The sequence below is a fragment of the Nerophis ophidion genome, linkage group LG05 (genome assembly GCF_033978795.1).
Source record: "Nerophis ophidion isolate RoL-2023_Sa linkage group LG05, RoL_Noph_v1.0, whole genome shotgun sequence".
Classification (NCBI taxonomy): Eukaryota; Metazoa; Chordata; class Actinopteri; order Syngnathiformes; family Syngnathidae; genus Nerophis; species Nerophis ophidion.
In genome coordinates, this window is record NC_084615.1 from 48,780,894 (window position 1) to 48,801,484 (window position 20,591).

At 39.8% G+C, this 20,591-nt stretch overlaps 1 protein-coding gene across 2 annotated transcripts in view; it reads left to right on the plus strand.

Moving 5' to 3' along the window:
- stx7l (syntaxin 7-like) overlaps positions 1-20,252 on the plus strand; it is a 64,570-nt gene extending 44,318 nt beyond the window's left edge. Inside the window, exons 2-10 of one of the 2 annotated variants that reach the window (XM_061901267.1) lie at positions 439-532; positions 8,549-8,618; positions 8,725-8,815; positions 8,891-9,028; positions 9,502-9,548; positions 15,284-15,374; positions 15,469-15,541; positions 19,296-19,378; positions 19,565-20,252. In XM_061901267.1, the coding sequence (XP_061757251.1) occupies positions 448-532; positions 8,549-8,618; positions 8,725-8,815; positions 8,891-9,028; positions 9,502-9,548; positions 15,284-15,374; positions 15,469-15,541; positions 19,296-19,378; positions 19,565-19,660 (774 nt within the window). In that variant the 5' untranslated portion in view covers positions 439-447 and the 3' untranslated portion in view covers positions 19,661-20,252. The remainder of the gene's footprint in view (positions 1-438; positions 533-8,548; positions 8,619-8,724; positions 8,816-8,890; positions 9,029-9,501; positions 9,549-15,283; positions 15,375-15,468; positions 15,542-19,295; positions 19,379-19,564) is intronic. The other variant, XM_061901268.1, reaches the window with a different exon arrangement.
- The last annotated feature ends 339 nt before the right edge of the window (positions 20,253-20,591 follow it).

The following is a 20,591-nucleotide window of genomic DNA, read 5'->3' on the forward strand; positions in this document are numbered from 1 at the left end:
ACCCCCTGCCACCCCGAAAGGATGTTACCATTAGTTGTTGAAAAGAACATATATATTTTTGAAGTGTATTTTTCACATTGACTAATCATATTGATTAAAAAGTGATTGTAGGTTCGAGGAATTCGATTGGCATACAGCCTTGTCACTCACCGCTGTCTCGTCCACACATACACAAAAGCAGTCCAAGAGAAGCAAATCAAATTTGAAGTAATGTTTTTAGGATACAATATACATTCAATCATAGCTAACAAATGTAGCTTAACTTTATTAAATCCCTGTCATTAGCTGACTACAATACAAAGCTAATGTGCGCGCATTCATGTGTGTTATATGCAAGCGTAGTTATATCAGTCCATTCTAAAAGCCGTAACAGAGTGAGATCAGGTGCAAACAGCTGCTTTAAGTCAAAACGGTGTCTTTTTTTCTTGTTTCTTCCAGTTGCCTATCATGTCCTACCAGGCTGGGTATCCTGAGGAGCCCAATGCTTTGGTCCAAAATATCAGCTCCAACATCCAGAGGCTCACTTTGCTCAGTAATATACACACGCACGCACGCACACACGCTCGCACGCACGCACGCACGCACGCACGCACGCACGCACGCACGCACGCACGCACACGCGCACACACACACACACACACACACACACACACACACACACGATAGTACAGGCTGTCCCTGGTTAACGTATGTGTACCACGAGTACTGTTTTAGTGTAAGTCGGAACTTATACCTACAGGGGGACACTTACGTCACTCATGTTGTACAGAGCACTCATTAAGGACATAGGGCTGGACAATTAATGGCATTTTAATCACGATTTTGATTTTGACATCACACGACCATAAAAATATTCTAATCAAAAAAATAGGATTAATGAAAAAAGACCACGTCTACTCGAAGTTTGGGATGTCATTATGGTTGCTACTCTGTATTTGACACAGCTGTAGAATGCTTAATGAATAACCACTAAACGCAACAATATAAGTAAGGTCATATGATTTCCTCGTTAACACAACTGCAGACGGAATCACAGAATTGGCTAATTAAAGAAAATCTGCTGTTAAATGCAGAATACCACGGACATTTAATAGAAATGTGAGTGAAATGCTGATTGTGAGGAGAAGGAACATCTGTTTGGGAAAATAACGGGTCATTATGGTCATCATAGGACTGCTCATTCTTCCCAGAAACAGTCAATCGCGCCATTCTCGACTAGCCAATGTCGAGGCGTCCACTTGCAAGAACAATCCATACACCCATAACACATCTCATCTTCTTGTGTTGTTGTAAATGACATTATCGGTGTAAGATCAACATACTAACAAGGCAGCAGTCGCATCTTGAGAGTTTCTCTCTCTCTCTCTCTCTCTCTCTCTCTCTCTCTCTCTCTCTCTCTCTCTCTCTCTTTTTTTTTTTTTTTTAAACAGCCTCAAGTCGTCCTTACTTGTCAAGGTCAGAACAGCAGCACAATTCCGCCCTTCACAGTAACAGCACTGTGTTCAACATCCGGTCTGACTGTGTTCAGAAATTAAAGGTTTTAAAACAAGTACCTCACTCAAGCATCATTTACTTAAAGGCCTACTGACACCCACTACAACCCACCACGCAATCTGATAGTTTAGATATCAATGATGAAATATTAACATTGCAACACTTGCCAATAAGGCCTTTTTAGTTTACTAAATTGCAATTTTAAATTTCCCGGGAGTTTCGTCTTGAAAACGTTGTGTAATGAGGACGTATACGCAAGACGTCACACGTTTTTAGGAAGTATGAGCGCTACGCACACACACAGCTTAATGTCGTCTGCTTTAACGGCATAATTACACAGTATTTTGGAGATCTGTGTTGCTGAATCTTTTGCAATTTGTTAAATTAATATTGGAGAAGTCACAGTAGAAAGATGGAGTTGGGAAGCTTTAGCCTTTAGCCACACAAACACACGGTCATTTCTTGTTTAAAATTCCCGGAGGTGAAAATTTACTATGGATCAGAGCGCGGTCAAGCGAAGATGAATCTAGACCAAATGTCAACCAGCAGGTTTCGGTGAGAAAATTGTAGTTAAAAAGTCGCTTCTTACCAGAGAAAAGCTGAGCTTGGGCCGTCCATGAAGCTGCCGTCGATTTCCCTGAGACATTGGCATCAACACACCCGTGGAGACACCCTTCCGACTATCAGGTAATATTTAACTCACTAAAACACTAGCAACACAATAGAAAGATAAGGGATTTCCCAGAATTATCCTACTAAATATGTTTAAAAACATCGGAATCCGTCCCAATGCATTTGCGTTTTTATTTTTTTAACTATTTTTTTATTTATTTTTTTCTAGTCTGTCGCTATCAATATCCTCAAACACAAATCTTTCATCGTTGCTCAAATTAATGGGGAAATTGTCCTTTTCTCGGTCCGAATAGCACTTTTTGTTAGAGGCTCCCTTTAAAAACAATGTGAATATGTGAGGAGCCCTCAACATGTGACGTCATCGTCTGCTACTTCCGGTAGAGGCAGGGCTTTTCTCCTAACACCAACAGTTGCAAACTTTATTGTGGATGTTCTCTACTAAATCCTTTCAGCAAAAATATGGCAATATCGCGAAATGATCAAGTATGACACATTGAATGGACCTGCTATCCCCGTTTAAATAAGAAAATCTCATTTCAGTAGGCCTTTAAAACACTTATTGATACATTTATATGATGTTTATGCTTTGACATAAAATATTAGTGAAACTTTTCCAAAGATGTATTTCACCAATAAATGTGAGGATTTTAGCATTGAACTCACAAAAGCACACATTCTCTATACTGATAAAAAAAAGTGTAAAAGGTAAACGGAATACATTTTTTTCCCAGAAAATATTACGTTTATTGTTCATAGCTATTGTTATTTTAATAATGTATTGTTATATTATTACTTGTCAAGCTCAGAACAGCAGCACAATTCCCCCTTTCACAATAACAGTGCTGTGTTCAACATTCGGTCTAACTACGCTAACAAATTAAAGATTTCAAAAAAGATAAATGAAAAAAGTACTTTACACAATTATAATGCAGTTTAAACACTTATTGATACATTTACATAATTTTATGCTTTGGCATAAAATACTAGTGAACATTTTCCAAAGATGTATCTCTGCAATAGATTTTTGCATTTAAGTAACAAACATTTTTATCAACTTTTATTTATAAAATAAGTGTAAAAGGTAAAAAACGGATTTAAAATGTTTTTCTTGGAATTTTTTTATTGTTTTCTCATAGCTATTGTTATATTAATGTATTGTTATATTATTAGAACAGCAGCACAATTTTCCTCTTCACAATAACAGCGCTGTGCGCTTCAGGCGCTCTGACTGCGCTAATAAACTAAATGTTTGAAAAAAAAAAGGTACCTTACACAAGCATAATGTACTTAAACATTTACATAATTATAATGCTTTGTCTTAAAATACTAGTAAAAATTGTGCAGAGGTGTTTTGCACTCTATGGTGGTAAATTAAATGTAAAAGATAAAAAACGGAATCACTAAATTTTTTCTGGGGGAAAAAAAAAGTTTTCTCATTGCTATTGTTATTTTAATGTATTGTTGTTACAATTGTACACATTGTTGTTTGTTCATTACGTTTCTTCCTTTAAATCACATTTATAGTTGAGTGTTGGTGGTAGAATACACGTTTTTAATTTAATGAAAAATTGTGTTATTAATCATGTCTACAATGTCAAGCAAAATAATTGTGATTAGTGTTTTTGACATAATCGTCCAGCCCAAGAAGGACATAGAGCAGGGGTCGGGAACATTTTTGGCTGAGAGAGCCATGAAAGCCAAATATATTAAAATGTATTTCCTTGAGAGCCATATCATATTTTTTAACACTGAATAAAACTAAATGGGTAAATTTTTTAAGTAAGACCAAGATTTTTAGAGTATATTAAGTCTCTAATTATTTTTAATAACATTGTTATTTCTTGAACAGGTGCGGTAGAAAACGGATGGATGGATTAAAATGCATGAGAATGTTTTATATTTTGAACGTTATTTGTAACATCGTGATTACCGGCGGAATTATTCATTACTTATCGTGTTGAGCAATGTCAGATAAGATTTATCTGAGAGCCAGATGCAGTCATCAAAAGAGCCACATCTGGCTCTAGAGCCATAGGTTCCCTACCCCTGACATAGAGAATACATTAATACAAGGTTAAATAAAACGCCAGTAAAGAACTTTCACATGATGGGTGCTGCGGTTGAATGGCTTGTACTTGGCATGCGGCCATTGTTTTGTGAGCCGTGTGCCATGTGTAGTTTCACTTCCACCGTGGTGGTTTTCCTTTTCTTGGGTGCACCTCTATTGGGGGAGCCTAAGCCTATGATTCCACTGCAGAGCGTGATGCTCTATTCAGATTTGTTGTTAAATCCACCCCAAAAAGTTGGAGAGACCTTTTTTACTATGTTACTGCAAACAGCCACATCCTACACATGGGCACACATTAACATCACCCCGTCCCTTCATCTGCTCAGCCAGATTTATTGTAAATGTCACACACCAACTTGACTCCTACAGTACTAAGACCACAGGCCAGTTATTTTCAACAATTAACATTGTGTGCACTGTCTCACACACAAACTCTCAGTTCAACCAAGTCCACAAACAAAAATATAATATTTTTTCTCTTACTATGCATGTTGCTTAGTGGGACTTCTGGCGTACCTTGTCATGGACAATCCTCTTCAACCAGCCACCTTTTTAATTTTTAATTTTATTTTATTCCATTTTTTATTTTTTTATTTAAATTTTTCTATTTTATTTTAATCTTTAATTTTTTTTCTCCCATTCCCCCCACTTGTTTACCTGTATCTCACCTTTTTTGTAAGGGGCGCCGGAAGTTGGCAGACCCGTCAGCGATCCTGTTCTGTCTCCCTCTAATGTTTGTCTGCTCTTGAATGGGATTGTGCTGAAAATTTTAATTTCCCCTCGGGGATTACTAAAGTATGTCTGATTCTGATTCTGAAATCTGGCTTGTATTCTGTTGTTGCCACTCGAAGCAATTCTATCACATGGGTGTCAGTCAGAACAGATCGATGCTTTGATTTCCCATGTTTCAGGGTAGAAATCACAGACTCGCAGACGTATGTTGACCCAAACATTGACAGTATCTTAAGCGCAGCCCGTTTGACATTGGGGTATTTTTCCATTGGAACACTTTTCCAAAACTCAATGGTTCTTTTCCTTAAAGCAGCTTTCAGTTGGTCCTCCTCACAAAGATCAATCATCTTTAACTCAGCTGCAGCCTCATCTGTGACGAGCGGGGCTTTCAAACTGTCCGTATCTGCATTAAATGGGTTGACGAGGAACGTAATCTGTGGCCTTTTCAGTGGTAGATCACGGAACCGGGTCACAAAGCTTTTGTGCAGGTTTTCAACCAGTGTCGCATATCTGTCTCTTTTATTTGTCAGGGCCGTACTGGTGACTTGCCCGCTGGCTTTTAGCAGAGTTGGAAACTCCGTTAAATCTCCCTTTTGAATATGAGCCTTGAACAGCTTCAGTTTTTGTTGACGAGTGCAAACACACTTTGCACCAGGTCAGGCAGCATTTTTAACTTACCCTGCAGGGTAAGGTGTTTTAGTCTGTCCAAGTGACACAGCATGTTGACCAAATAGGCCAAATCCATGATCCACTCAAGGTCTGAGAGCTCGGGGTAGTCCTTGTCCTTCTCTTCCATGAACAGTTTCACACCATCCAAAAGCGAGAGAGTACCTTGCCTTTTGACAGCCACCTCACAGTGCAGTGCAGCGGCAGGTCACCTGGAAGCCCTTGGTCCAGCTCAGCGATAAGATTCCTGAATTGCCTGCGGTTAAATGCATGTGTGCAGATGTAGTTTACAATTTCCATCACAGGCTTCATGACATAGTCTACATTCAATGATTAAGACACGAGTTGCTCCCTGTGGAAAATGCAGTGTAAATTCCAAAACTCGGGGAATGTTTCGTCAGCTTTGCACAGCCCCACAATCCCATTCACAGATCCGATAATGTCTGGTGCTCCATCCGTGGCTATAGCAGTTAGTTTCTGTAAGGGCAGATTTGCTCTTGCAAATGCAGCCATCATTGTTTCTTTCACATCTATGCCACGGGTTTTGTCTTTTAATGGCACAATATCAAGGAGTTCTTCTTTTGTCACACTCTTTTGACACATACCGTGCAAATATTGCCAACTGAGCCTTGTCTTGTATGTCACAACTCTCATTCAATGCAACACTAAAATACTCACTTGCTTGAAGGTCAGAGTGCAACTGTGATTCAATAGCCGTGTTAATGTCCAATATTCTGCGTTCAACAGTGTGACGGGACAGTTGGCCTTCTGATACCCTTCTTTTTAGTTTGTCGTCTTCAGGAGACAAGATTTCAACAGCGCCACTGAGGCATTTTTTAACAAAGTTCTCTTCATTGTATGGCTTTTTAGCCTGTGTAATGTTCCAAGCCAGTTGATATGATGCAAGCGTTATGGTCTCTTGAGTGCTTTGTAATTTTTGTGAAAAACTGTTTCTGCTTCTCTGCCTGACTTTTCAAAGTGGAAATTCATGGTCGATGTTAGCGTGGAGTGAGCTGAAGTGACGCTGAAGATTTGAAGCTTTGAAATGCGCTAATGATGCCTGACATAAGGCAGAATGGCTTGCCTTTACGTTCAACAAAAAAAATATAAACTCTCCCACTCTGTTAAAAATGTCCTGTGTTCTTCGTATTTGCGTTTTGCTGTGCTTTTTTCCCTGCCATGTTAAGCGCGAACTTGTCACAAATTGTTTACTACTGTGATCTCACGCACATGCACGCTTGACGTCACTCAAACCGGCTTCGGCTTCTTCTTCTTATATGGAACTCAAACCGGCTTAAGCCAGGTGAAAAAAGTGATCCGAGTATTGTAATCCAAGTATTTCCTTTTTTAATGATGATCTTTTCTTTTACTTAGGACGGCTTTTTAACAATTCTGCACCGCATCGTTAGTGTCACGTCCGATAGAAGAGGCAGTGTGTTGAACGCCACAGTGTTTTACAAGCTAGATTTTGAGAAAACGCCTTCTTTGTGCTGAGCACTAGTCAATTAAGCGGCTGTGTGTCTCGGTCGCGCTCCATTTTGGGAAATGTGTTTATTGTCCCAGCAAACGCCAGGTACAGTAGATATACTACAGTACAATAACGCGGCAGCGTGGGCCTCCGACATCAAAGAGTGTCGCTGCTACTCCTCGTGGGCACTAATAGAGTTAAGAGCCGCATGAAACCAGCAAAGAGCTGCATGAGGCTCTTGTGCCGCGGGTTGGCCAGGCCTGCCCTAGATTGCCAAGATAAGTGGAGACAGGGGTGTGATTTTTCCGGGGAAAAATGGAAATACGTCTCTTGTAAATCATGCAAATCCGCTTTTTGGGGTAGAAGGGTTTATGCTTTCTCAGGAGCATGTGTCAGGTGCACGGGCCACTTGTACTAGTCAGTTAGGAACACGGAGGATTCAGGTAGGCAAAGGCAATATTGGAGACAGAAGTATTTGAAATCTTTAACTGACATGCTTTCATTTCGAATGTGCAACACATTGTCGTGTCACTGGCCCCAGAACTTTACTCACCGGCTGTGACACCGAGCGTTATGGACCAGTGGACACATGCAGCAGGCAATGTGAAAAAAAAGGCATGTAGAAAATGCAGCCTTTTTTATGACTTGTTAATAACTTCTTGCCATATGTCTATTGAGAGTCACTCGTCCATTATTCGATTGTTAACTTTGTTAGTGTTCCCAAATAATGCCTTTTATAATGTCTAAAATGTTGTGTCATCATATTATTAGCGCAATACTATCCCATTTTTCAATGTAGGCTGTTAAGTAAAAGGCATGCTGAGTTGTCAGTGAGGCGCTATGCGTGTGTATTTGTCGTGAGAGGTATCGTTTGTAACTCGTACATTTTTTGGGGCCAAACTGTTGCACTTATCATGACATGGTGGTGTTGGAGAAGAACAACGCTTGTTTATTAGAGTTTATCTTCATTGACCAAACTGCTTTGTGTTTTAAATGGACAGTACAGAGTGAACAATCAGTTTTTCACCTTCATGTTTTTTTTTATGTCAAAAAGTTATTGCTTAAAAAAACCTTTCCTTTCACGTAACATTTTGTGAAAGTTTTGTGTTGTAGTTAGTTTATGACCTATTTCTGCTCAGACTATTTACAAATGTGGCCGGCTTCCAACACATTACGTGTCCCAAACTCATTCCTATGCCCGTGCAGGTTGGCACAGCCAATATTGTTCTTTTTTTCCCTATGTCGTTAAAATACAATTCTTCTTGGAATATTCCAATGTTATTGGATTGAAATTACATTAGTCTTGTATTATTACTTTTATTACTTTACAGATTTTTTCTCGCAGTTCCAACTTTATTGTTGAGATATACCAAATGAAAATGTTTACATCAAATTCAAGAGATATTTGGCTTTCATGAGAATGGCACATCTTGAAATAAGTTGATAATGAAACCAACTAATTCAGATCTTCTCTTTGTCCTGTGCAGCCTCTGAGCTGCAGAGGGCCCTGTCGCTTTTGGGAACAGAGAATGACGGGGGCCAGTTGCATCAGACGCTGTGAGTTAGGCGTGTTTCGCATTGTCAATTTTAACGGCTGTAAACTTCAATTTCTTCCAGTAAGAAAGTGATCAACCACTCTGCTGAATGTGTATTTGATTACTAGGCAACAGAACCAGCAACAAGGTAACCAGCTGGCCAAGGACACCGACCGACTCATCAAGACCTTCAGCGCGCTTCCTGTGGGCGTTGACCAGGTGCTGAGTGTTTTTTTTTCAAGTTTTCAGTGACCTTTCTTACTCCCTGCCTGACGCGCTTCACTTGTCTTTTAGCGGCAGAGAAAAATTCAAAAAGATCGTCTTTTGAACGACTTCTCTGCGGCGCTGAACAACTTCCAGAGGACTCAACGGGATGCGGCTGACAAAGAGCGAGAGTTTGTGGCTCGCGTCAGAGCCAGCTCCAGGGTGTCGGTGCGTAGCCTGGGCCATAATGTTTAAGTTCCTACACAATCTGAAACAAAATAATGGAAATATAATTAAGATGATTGGCAACTCTAAATTGGCCCTAGTGTGTGAATGTGAGCGTGAATGTTGTCTGTCAACCTGTGTTGGCACTGCGATGAGGCAGCGACTTGTCCAGGGTGTACGCCACCTTCCGCCCGTGTGCAGCTGGGATAGACTCCAGCATTCCCCGCGACCCCGTAAGGGACAAGCGATAAAAAATGGATGGATGGATGGATGGATGTTCCAAAGTCAATCCATGGCCATTGTAAACCCTTAACTACATGTAAAGGCAATGTTTTCACATTACTGTAATGATGCAACTTTTAAAGTTGCACCATGAAGCCTGGTATCAAGACTTGCTAGTTTCCATGGTGATGGTGGCTGAAAGGAAGCACTGGCATCTGTTCAAACTGTGATATTATTCAAATTATTTCCCACAGGGAGGCCAGCCTGATGCCCAATATGGAAATGTGACCCCCTTCTCAAGGTAACTCTTTTTTTCTGTAATTACCTACACCAACGAAGTTTGAAGTTTTCGTCCCAATTTGATAGCAGGCGGTTGGTGATATTATCACCTGATTTTCGTAATTGACCCTGACGTCTAGGCATGTAATCTTTTCGAACGCTGTGGGCATAATTGTAAACATGTGCATTTAAAAGTAAGGTAACATTTAAAAAAAAATTGTAACTTTGACATAAACGTTTTGAGTTATTTTAGTTTAGTATCTGAAATACACAAGTATAAGATCTTGTTATTTTGTCATTTAATGAAACCATCAGTGTCTGCATCGTATATGCATGGAAAAGGAATATAAAAAACTGAAGCAAATATACTTGTGTACAATATGTATCAATTAAACTGCAGTCTAATTCAACATGTACAGGTTAGCCATAATAGCTAATTTGTTTAGCAGTCAAATACTATCTACTAATTACTGTCATTCCGACTATATTCATATTAAAATTAAGGGTGTCCCCATCAAAAATTAAAATTGTGTAGTGATCTGTTATCACCAACAAAAAACAACTGTGGGATTATATGGGTTTGTATGTACAGTGCATCCGGAAGGTATTCACATTGCTTCACTAATTCCACCTTTTGTTTTGTTCCAGCCTTATTCCAAAATGAAATACCGTATTTCCTTGAATAGCCGCCGGGGCGCTAATTAATTTAAACCTCTTCTCACTCCTGCGCTTATTCAAAGCATACTGTAAAAGTAAGCAGGCGCTAATAATTTTAAAACCTCTTCTCACCCCTGCACTTACCAATGGCATGCAGTAAAAAATTGAGTGTGATTAAAAAAAAAAAAGTATTTCTGCGTCCGCGGCCCGTTGGTTGGGGACCACTGCTCTACAGCATGTCATCGCGCCCACTTTTACACCATGCTGTCTGCGTGCCGGCCGGACGCATGCATTTTGCTGCTTCTTATAGGAGATTGCAAGGCATACTTGGTCAACAGCCATACCTTTTACACTGATGTTTGTGATACAAACAACTTTAAAACTCTTACTAATATGCGCCACACTCTGTGAACCCACACCAAGCACATTTCTGGAGAGCATTGGCTCTGTGGCACATCATAAACGCAGCATTGGGATTACCCATAATGCCGTGCTTTCGTGACTCTTGGCTATATTATACACGCTCCCCCAACCCCGCCCACCTCAACCAACGCATGGAGAAGGGGGGGTTGGGGGGGAGGGAGGCTGGTTTTGGTGCCAGCAGGTGTATGGACGATGTAGCCAGGAGTCGTGGATGCATTGCATTCTGGGTAGGTGTTGTGTTGCGTTTGTGGTGTGTTGCAGGGCCGATGTTCTCCAGAAGTGTGTTTGTCATCGTTTAATGTGGGTTCGCGGAGTGTGGCGCATATTGGTAGGAGTGTTAAAGTTGTTTTATATCAAAACCATTAGTGTGATCTGTATGGCTGTGGAACAAGACCCCTGGTTTACACACAGTTAAAGCAAACACAACTCCTCCACCATTTTGAAAATAACGGCAGGGAAAGCGTCACTTGAGACGTCACAAATTTGACCGGGCAGTAAAAGTAAGCATGCGCTTATTAATTTCGGGAGCGAGTTTTACCCGGCAGTAATTCAAGGCAGGCGCATATTACATGCCGCTATTCAAGGAAATACGGTAAATACGTTTTTGTCCTCACAATTCTTCACACAATGCCCCATAGTGACAGTTTGAATCGTTTTTAATTTATTTTACAAATGTATTAAATGTAAAACAATAAAATCACATGTATGTAAGTACCTTGTTGATGCACTTCTGGCAGCAATTACAGCCTGAAGATTTTTTGAAAACGATGCCACAAGCTTGGTGCACCTATCTTCGGGCAGTTTCGTCAATTCCTCTTTACCCATTCCTCTTTGCAGCACCTCTCTAGCGCCATCAGGTTGAATGGGAAGTGTTGTTTTTTATCTACGATGTCTCTGTATGTTGCTGCATTCATCTTAGTCTAGTCTGGGAGGTGACCAAGAACACGACGGTCATTCTTTCAGAGCATACAGCATTCTTCTGTGGAGAGAGAGGAGATCCTTCCAGAAGGACAACCATCTCTGCAGCAATCCACCAATCAGGCCTGTATGGTAGAGTAGCTAGAAGGAAGCCATTTCTTAGTATAAAGTTTGCCAAAATGCACATGAAAGACTCTCAGACTATGACAATCAAAATCCGCTGGTCTGATGAGACAAAGAATGAACTAATGTGTGTGAATGCAAGGCGACATGTTTGGGGGAAACCAGGCCCCGCTCATCACAAAGCCAATGCCATTCCTACGGTGAAGCATGGTGCTGGCAGCATCATGCTGTGGGGATGTTTTTCAGCGACAGAAACTGGGAGTCGGTTCAGGGTAGAGGGAAAGTTTGAAGCAGCAAAGTAAAGAGACATCACAGATGAAAACCAAGGCATCCCTTACAACCTGATGGAGTTTGGGAGGTGCTGCAAAAAGAAATGGGTGAAGCTGTCCAAGATGGGTGTTCCAAGCTTGTGGCATCGTATTAAAAAAAATGTTTGGGCTGTAATTGCTGCCAAAGGTGCATCAACAAATTATTTAGCAAACTATGTGAGTACATATGTACAGTGGGGCAAAAAGTATTTAGTCAGCCACCGATTGTGCAAGTTCTCCCACTGAAAATGATGACAGAGGTCTGTAATTTTCATCATAGGTACACTTCAATTTCAAAGAATTTATTTGTAAATTATGGTGGAAAATAAGTATTTGGTCACTTCAAACAAGGAAGATCTCTGGCTCACAGACCTGTAACTTTTTTAAGAAGCTCTTCTGTCCTCCACTCGTTTCCTGTATTAGTGGAACCTGTTTGAACTTGTTATCTGTATGAAAGACACCTGTCCACAGCCTCAAACAGTCAGACTCCAAACTCCACTATGACCAAGAACAAAGAGCTGTCGAAGGACACCAGGAAAAGAATTGTAGACCTGCACCAGACTGGGAAGAGTGAATCTACAATAGGCAAGCAGCTTGGTGTGAAAAAATCAACTGTGGGAGCAATTATCAGAAAATGAAAGACATACATATTTGGGGCGGCATGGCGTAGTGGGTAGAGCGGCCGTGCCAGAAACCTGAGGGTTGCAGGTTTGCTTCCCACCTATGGACATCAAAATCGCTGCCGTTGTGTCCTTGGGCAGGACACTTCACCCTTTGCCCCTGGTTCCGCTCACACCGGTGAATGAATGATGAATGAATGATTTGTGGTCGGAGGGGCCGTAGGCGCAAACTGGCAGCCACGCTTCCGTCAGTCTACCCCAGGGCAGCTGTGGCTACAGATGTAGCTTACCACCACCAGGTGTGAATGAATGATGGGTTCCCACTTCTCTGTGAGCGCTTTGAGTATAATAAAAGCGCAATATAAATCTAATCCATTATTATTATTATTATTATTATTATACAAGACCACTGATAATCTCCCTCGATCTGGGGCTCCACGCAAGATCTCATCCCGTGGGGTCAAAATTATCATGAGAACGGTGAGATAAAATCCCAGAACCACACAGGGGCACCTGGTGAATGACCTGCAGAGAGCTTGGACCAAAGTAACAAAGGTTAGCATCAGTAACACACTACGCCGACAGGGAATCAAATCCTGCAGTGCCAGACGTGTCCCCCTGCTTAAGCCAGTGCATGTCCAGGCCCGTCTGAAGTTTGCCAGAGAGTACATGGATCATACAGCAGAGGATTGGGAGAATGTTATGTGGTCAGATGCAACCAAAATATAACTTTTTGGTATAAACTCAACTCGTCGTGTTTGGAGGAAGAAGAATACTGAGTTGCATACCAAGAACATCATACCGACTGTGAAGCATGGGGGTGGAAACAGCATGCTTTGGGGCTGTTTTTCTGCTAAGGGGACAGGACGACTGATCCATGTTAAGGAAATAATGAATGGGGCCATGTATCGTGAGATTTTGAGCTAAAACCTCCTTCCATCAGTGAGAGCTTTGAAGATGAAACGTAGCTGGGTCTTCCAGCATGACAATGATCCCAAACACACCGCCCGGGCAACGAAGGAGTGGCTCCTCCGTAAGAAGCATTTGAAAGTCCTGGCGTGGCCTAGCCAGTCTCCAAACCTCAACCCCATAAAAAATCTGTGGAGGGAGTTGAAAGTCTGTGTTACCCGGCGACAGGCCCAAAACATCACTGCTCTCGAGAAGATCTGCATAGAGGAATGGGCCAAAATACCAGCTACTGTGTGTGCAAACCTAGTAAAGATCTATAGTAATCGTTTGACCTCTGTTATTGCCAACAAAGTTATATTACAAAGTATTGAGTTGAATTTTTTTGACCAAATACTTATTTTCCACCATAATTTACAAATAAATTCTTTAAAATTCCTACATTGTGAATTCCTGGATTTTTTTTTTCACATTTTGTCTCTCACAGTTAAAGTGTACCTATGATGAAAATTACAGACCTCTGTCATCATTTTAAGTGGGAGAACTCGCACAAACGGTGGCTGACTAAATACTTTTTTGCCCCACTGTACATGTGATATTTTTCTTTTTTTATTAATTTGCAAATTTGAAAAAAAAACCTTTTCACATTGTAGAATTTTGAAAACAAAATTAATTTATTCTATATTATTTCTATTTGTTTGGAGTAAGGCTGTAACACAACAAAATTAGGAAAAAAAATAAGTGCTGTGTATACTTTCCGGATACAGTGTATGATATAATCTTTGATACAAACAGGCCTGCCGTGTGTTTACTTGTGTAAAGCTTGACAGCCAGTCCTCAAATAACTAAGCTTGGTCTTTTCGTGTATTTTAGTCAAGTCATTTACAAAAGGTAAACATGGTAGGCAATAGGCTACTAAGAGCAACCAGCTACACAAGAGCTAAAGAAAACAATAGCACACAAGCTAGACCGTCTAAAACAGTAAATTTGTCAATATAAAGTGTTATTAAATAATTATAGCTGCATATTACTTACACATACAAAGTTTCCAAGGCAGAAGCGTGGTGGAAAGTATCCAGTAACAAACGTGTCCGCATCATTCAACTTACTGTGTCAAGCTTGCCCTCATGGTTTATTATGACAAGTACATGTCACCCAAAAAAAAAAATAACTATGACGGTTCAACTTAAACACAGCATAAGTTTATTCCAGGCTGTTAATAATAGTTAGTTTTTTATACCTAAGTTTGTTCTCTGTTTGACTAATGTAACATGATCAAATATTTTGTTCCACACTACAAAATAAGAAAAGTATGTATTATTCATGCTGATTCTGTATGGAATCAATATTGTTGTCGGCCATTGCTCAAGGCTCCAACATGTGTTTCTGTATCGGTAATGAAAAAGTTGTAACAGGAAACCCTTAATTACAATATCAATAAACCACGGGACACACTTAGAATGATCTATTAATGCTTCAAATACAGTATATCTGTTAAACCTTAGGAATCAAACTTTAGCAATGACGTCTACACTGATACAAAGCGGCCAACAGTAACAATCCAAACTGGAAGTGGAAGTGACACTTGTCAAAGTAGAAGGTTTCAAAATTAGTGTCTCCGTATAAACAATTCTTACCAACAAATCTGTTGTGGGCTGCTCTAAATAAATGAATGTATGGGAAACAATGCTAATAAAAAACTGAGTTAAAATGATAATTTTCCCTAATTTCTCTGTGTAAAATGTGTATACCTCAGTTAAAAGCAAATGTGCATTTATTAACGTAGTAATTTTTTGATGCAGCGATGTCACGATTCAGGATCAGGCCGAGGCGGTCACTGAGGACGACCTCAGGCTGATCCAGGAGAGAGAGTCCGCCATTAGGCAGCTGGAGGTATCCCACATTTGATACTGTCTTTTATTCTTCTTATTTTAACTGCGGGACATTTGTGTGTGAACGGGTTGAATTTTTGTGTTTACTAACTCAGTCGGACATCACAGACATCAATGACATCTTCAAGGACCTGGGGATGATGGTCCACGAACAGGGCGACATGATCGGTAAACTCCTGTGCACATGGTGCTTCTTTAAGTGGGTCATATTTATTTTACAGTGTGCGAGTAAACTGAACACTTTGTTCAACACTGTAAAACAATTATGCAATAAAATGCCTGTCTTATCATGATCAGTGGGTTGGAGCAAGAGGGGCAATAGTTTTTTAGTTCTGAATATCAGGATCATGACCCCCAGAGAGATAATGGATGGATGGATGGATGAATGGATATCAGTTAAGGAGTTTTTTCTCTTTATTATTGTGAATCATTCTGTGTTTTAAAATAATATATAACGCAACTGCATAATACAAACCTAGTGTCCATGGATTGAGGACAGAACACTGTCCATGCATTTATTTTTTATTTGTAATATTACGAATACAATACAGGAAGTAATAATCACAAATATAACAAGTAATATTTGAAAACTTTTTATAGTATTACAGACATTTTTTTGTTCTGCAAAAGGTTCCACTTTCTCTGGGATAACTAACAGTAAATATAATCAACAGGTAGAACTATAGAGCCAAAATCTTAAGGACATTCAACAAATCAGAATCCTGAAAAAATTAACTACCCACAAAATACTGTAAATAGAGGGGGTCCTCATGTTATTCTCTTTGGCGCTACAATGTTTCTTGGTTATGGAACGCTCAGATAAATTATTAATACTGTACAAAAAAGAGAACTAAATAAGTGCGCACAACGGAGTATTACGTAGTCACTTGGGGCTACATTGATACATCACTTTTGTTCTTATTTTAACTGTTAGCCCTTTTGTAATGTGTCCGGATTGCAGGTTATGCTCTTCTGATGGCAGTGCATCAAAGAAAAGGAGAGCCATTACTTTGGAAGTGAAGTTAGACATAGGAAAGCCCAACATTGGCCACATGCTTGTTTTTTCTGTATTTTATGACCTTCATGTATTCTTACATTGTGAGTGTCTTAGGAGGTAATTTAAGTCCCAATTTACACTAAAACGCTGTCATGAAAACAAAACTTGTATATACAGTGGGGCAAAAAAGTATTTAGTCAGCCACCGATTGTGCAAGTTCTCCCGCTTAAAATGATGACAGAGGTCTGTAATTTTCATCATAGGTGCACTTCAACTGTGAGAGACAGAATGGGAAAAGGAAATCCAGGAATTCACATTGTAGGAATTTTAAAGAATTTATTTGTAAATTATGGTGGAAAATAAGTATTTGGTCAACCATTCAAAGCTCTCACTGATGGAAGGAGGTTTTGGCTCAAAATCTCACGATAAATGGCCCCATTCATTCTTTCCTTAACACGGATCAATCGTCCTGTCCCCTTAGCAGAAAAACAGTCCTAAAGCATGATGTTTCCACCCCCATGCTTCACAGTAGGTATGATGTTTTTGGGATGCAACTCAGTATTTTTCTTCCTCCAAACACGACAAGTTGAGTTTATACCAAAAAGTTCTATTTTGGTTTCATCTGACCCCATGACATTCTCCCAATCCTCTGCTTTATCATCCATGTGCTCTCTGGCAAACTTCAGACGGGCCTGGACATGCACTGGCTTAAGCAGGGGGACACGTCTGGCACTGCAGGATTTGATTCCCTGTCGGCATAGTGTGTTACTGATGGTAACCTTTGTTACTTTGGTGCCAGCTCTCTGCAGGTCGTTCACCAGGTCCCCCCGTGTGGTTCTGGGATTTTATCTCACCATTCTCATGATAATTTCGACCCCACGGGATGAGATCTTGCGTGGAGCCCCAGATCGAGGGAGATTATCAGTGGTCTTGTATATCTTCCATTTTCTGATAATTGCTCCCACAGTTGATTTTTTCACACCAAGCTGCTTGCCTATTGTAGATTTACTCTTCCCAGTCTGGTGAAGGTCTATAATTATTTTCCTGGTGTCCTTTGACAGCTCTTTGGTCTTGGCCATAGTGGAGTGTGGAGTCTGACTTTTTGAGGCTGTGGACAGGTGTCTTTTATACAGATAACAAGTTCAAACAAGTGCCATAAATACAGGTAACGAATGGAGGACAGAAGAGCTTCTTAAAGAAGAAGTTACAGGTCTGTGACAGCCAGATATCTTCCTTGTTTGAAGTGACCAAATACCTAATATCCACCATAATTTACAAATAAATTATTTAAAAGTCCTACAATGTGAATTCCTGGATTTTTTTTCACATTCTGTCTCAGAGTTGAAGTGTACCTATGATGAAAATTACAGACCTCTGTCATCATTTTAAGTGGGAGAACTTGCACAATCGGTGGCTGACTAAATAGTTTTTTGCCACACTGTAGATTGAGCACCCTCTGTATGGATAAAAGATGGATCAATTAAAACTGTATTTGTTCCTGTCACGAATAAAATATTCTTGCATTAAAACAACAAAATGTAATGCAATAAATACGGCAATTGTATGTTTAAAAGGCACAATAACAATTAGGGCTGCACAATTAATTTGAATCACAATCACAATTTTTGCTACCACGATTAAATGAAGATAATCATTGGCGGTGTTAACATTTTAAACAGTAGGCTCCGCTGCAAATAAAATCAAATATTTTCATAGCCGCGGCGCAGAAAAGCAACAGAGGCAAGCATGCTCCGTGAAAAGTGGGGCTACCCACGCCACAGGCTATTGTGTAAGGGCACAGAGCTCGATGATCACACCGACCACCTCGCTGGCCGGCATGACTAAAAACTTTTCCCGGGCTGCTGTAGCCTGTCACCTGTTTTACTTCTATGTAATCCTCGCAGCTAGAGTCGGGACACATTTTTCTATTGAGTTCGACACATGCTTCTCATTGGATTGCAGGCACACCCTGCATCTGTGCATGTGTATCAAACCAGGGAATGCAGAAATGTAAATGCGCATTGAAGGACTTTTCCATGTGAGCACAATAGTTCCACTAAATAGCGCTATACTTTGCTATTTTGTCATTTAATATACACGTTTTACTCTATGTACTATTAAATGTATGATATCAGGCATGGGTGTCCAATTGATGACCCTCAGGCCACCCGCAGATTTCGGCGGTCCTGAAAAACAAAAAATGGATGAATAGAGCTAAAGGCATCATGTAATTAAAAAAAAGATGAAATGTTAGTAAGAATAATGTTGTCTTTAAATGTATGTGTGAGCTTTATTTAGGCCCCCCACCCATATCTCTGGGACCCTATATTTTTTACTTGTATTTTTTTATCACGCTTTTGCAGATACAGGTTTAAGAAAATAAATTCAAAGAAACTATCACTGATCTGCATGTACTCAGAGGTATATATGAACTATATTTTGGATGATTAAAAGTCTTTGAGCTTTAAGGAATTATTTTCACAAACTGAAGAGGTGTTTGTTCAGCTTCTTCTTAAAAGCATGAATACTGCTTGATGTAATGTGTCCAACAACCACAGGGGAAGGGTTGTTCCATATTGTAATAGCAGAGTGGAGGAAGCTCCTGTCTAGGCATTTGGTGTTTGATTTTGGGCTTTCCAGGGCATGGCTTGGTAGTACCCTCCGAGTGATATGACCTGAGATGACCTGTGGGGAACACTTTGTTTTACCTAACATAATGAATAATCATGATATTTAATATCGATAAAAAAAAAATTTTAATGATTGTTTTGGCCATAATATAGCAGCCCTAATAATTATGTTTCATCAAAGACAATTTTGCACTGGCAAATGTTAACAAAATAGTGAACATACAGTACATATGAAATGAGGAAATACATTTAAAAAGAATACAAATCAAGCAAAGTCTGTACCTGTCCTCCACAGACAGCATAGAAGCCAACGTGGAGAGTGCAGATGTGAACGTCCAGAGTGCCACGCAGCAGCTGGCACGTGCTGCCGACTATCAGGTACAGGTATTTGCAACATATATGTTGTACAAGTTAACCTTGTGTTTTTAAAAATCCAAACAACCCCACTGACCTCTGTCCCTCCACATCAATAGATATCGACTCAGTTCACTCTCTACATTAATAATCATTATGTTTCTATTTTATCTTTGTCCCTTCCACTTCTTTAAACCTCAACCATTCAAGCGGAGCTCTCGGAAGAAGATGTGCATCCTGATTATAGTGTTGATCATTGTCGTAGTCGTTATTGGACTCATCATCTGGGGCTCGGTCCGTCAGTGAGCGACTCACTTCCCCTTCAAAAGTGACATTTATTCTCTGCTAAGGCACACTCTTTCACAAGACTCTTGGATTTGACATAATGTAATGGTCAAAGATTCTATATGTGGACAATCCTTATAAGTGCAAAAGAGGTCCGTTGCCATGTACTTATTAGTTATTATGTTAATGTTGAAATTGTTTAAAATGGGTGTTTGGATTAGAAATTAGGCACATTTTTAACAATGAAGCTTTGATGAGCTTTTGTATTATACACTCCACTATCAGACCACATAGTTATTTGGTAGCATTTAAACTCACCATAAACAATAGATAGACTTAATAACGCACAATTTGCAGAAAGTTTGACTATTTTTGAGTTAAAAAAGAATATCATTTAAAAGAAGCTTGACATACCTCACAGGAAGATGTCACTTTTTTACCAGTACTGCCTTTTCTAGCTCGGTGATATGAAGTAAGCTAAAACCAGATAAGCACCCAGAAAATATTGAGTGAACACATGCACTATTGATATTTTTTTTTTAACTAAAACTTTGCTGACTCCTGTGTACTAACATCATGAAAATTAAAAGAAACTACCATAGCAAAGTGAGAAGAGTTCTTTTTATGTCACCACGGGTTGATGATGGAGCACCTCCATCACCAGTAGAGGGCAGGCAAAAGTCAGAAAAAGCACAGCCAAATAAAAATTATGGACAACTCGGATCCATCTCCTAAATGATTGGCTGAAAGCCTGTCACGTGACTTCAGAGGACCATGTTGAGTACCAACTTTGAGCTGGTCACAGTTGGAGCTATGTGTACACTGCACTTCCTCATTCATTTTTTTTTTTTTGCATACACAGTTGACATGCTGTTTTTTTTTTGTATTTATGTTTTATTGAATTTCATGATTACAAACATACAAGCAAATGAAGAGTCAATTGATTATGGAT